Below are 1380 nucleotides of genomic sequence, written 5' to 3'. Positions count from 1 at the left end.
TGTGTGGGGTGGGCCAGGGGAGGGCAGCCGGGGGGTCCTCCTTCTGCTTGGGGGGGAGCCTGGGAGCCGCAGAGCGCTCCCCCATCGCACTGGCTGGGCTGAGGCTCGCCCTGTGCCCTGGCTGCTCTTGGGGGGCAGTGCCGAGCCCGAGCCCTCCCTCCTCTCCGTGCAGGGACATCCGGTTAATCGAGGTGACGGAGAACATCTGCAAGCGGCTGTTGGATTACAACCTGCACAAGGAGAGGAGCGGCAGTAACAGATTCGCAAAGGTGAGGGCTGTCCTCCAGTCCCCTGCTCCCAAGCGTCCCTCGCCCGCCCCTGCCCTGCCGGGGCGCCGAACTGTGGTTCGTTCTTCCATCCTCTTGGACCCCCTGCCAGCACCCAGCATGCGAGGCCGCTCTGCCCCCCGAGTCAGGTGTGGGGTGCTGTCCTTGCGGGGGGTGGGCAGGCCCTCACCTGCACGGAGGGAGCCGGGGCCTGTCTTGCCTGGCCCGTGTCTTCCTGTTGTTTCTGGGAGCAGGTTTGCCGAGGGGAACTCGCTGCCACTTAAACTCTCTCCTGGTAACGCTGATGCCGCGGGGACCCCGATTTTGGCTGGCTTGCACGTAGCTGCGTCCCTGGGCAGGGTCGTGCGGCCGGCGCTGGGAGGGGAGAGCAGGAGCCCGGCGGGAGGAACACCACTTCACCGGGCAGCGCTTGCTCCCCCAGGGCATGTCGGAGACATTCGAGACCCTGCACAACCTGGTGCACAAGGGCGTCAAGGTAGTGATGGACATCCCCTACGAGCTGTGGAACGAGACCTCCGCTGAGGTGGCTGACCTCAAAAAGCAGGTACCCGGCCCGGTGGGATTGGCCCTCGGTGGCCGCCTGTGGGCTGGAGCGCAGGGGGAGAGAGGGTCTGGGGGCGCGCTGCCGGGAACGGGGGTGTCGGCAGGCCCTGCTGCCCTGGTCCTGGTCCTGCCCTGGCGGCGCGTGGCTGGAGCTCGGCTCTCCACTCCGCATTAGTGCGACGTGCTGGTGGAGGAGTACGAAGACGTGATCGAGGACTGGTACAGGCACCACCAGACGGAGGATCTCTCCCAGTTCCTCTGCGCCGACCACGTGCTAAAAGGGAAGGACACAAGTAAGTCCTGGCTGCTGCCCGGGCCAGCGCAGGCGTGCTAGGGAGGGCGGGGGAGCCCCGCCAGGGCACGGGGAGCCCCGCTTCTCCCTCAGGGCCCCCTCTGCCCCTCTCCTCCCCAGGCTGCCTGGCAGAGAAGTGGACTGGCAAGAAGGGCGACTTGGCGAGCGTGGGGGAGAAGCAGAGCAAGAAAAAGAGCGGGAAGAAGAAGAAGAAGGGCCGGAAGGATGAGAGCGAGGGAGCTGCCGGCCTCCCGGCCC

The 1380-nt window shown here is 67.2% G+C and overlaps 1 protein-coding gene across 1 annotated transcript in view; it reads left to right on the top strand.

Moving 5' to 3' along the window:
- The window catches only part of LOC103923111 (protein canopy homolog 3-like), a gene marked incomplete at its 5' end in the record, with an annotated part of 6085 nt that overhangs the window by 350 nt on the left and 4355 nt on the right, over positions 1–1380 (top strand). The window contains 4 exons of the mRNA XM_009331362.1: positions 173–269; positions 709–831; positions 1006–1123; positions 1243–1376. Coding sequence (XP_009329637.1) covers positions 173–269; positions 709–831; positions 1006–1123; positions 1243–1376 — 472 coding nt within the window. The remainder of the gene's footprint in view (positions 1–172; positions 270–708; positions 832–1005; positions 1124–1242; positions 1377–1380) is intronic.

Source organism: Pygoscelis adeliae, unplaced genomic scaffold (assembly GCF_000699105.1).
Source record: "Pygoscelis adeliae isolate BGI_AS28 unplaced genomic scaffold, ASM69910v1 Scaffold259, whole genome shotgun sequence".
In the NCBI taxonomy this organism is placed as follows: domain Eukaryota; kingdom Metazoa; phylum Chordata; class Aves; order Sphenisciformes; family Spheniscidae; genus Pygoscelis; species Pygoscelis adeliae.
This window is presented reverse-complemented; position numbering and strand designations above follow the sequence as displayed.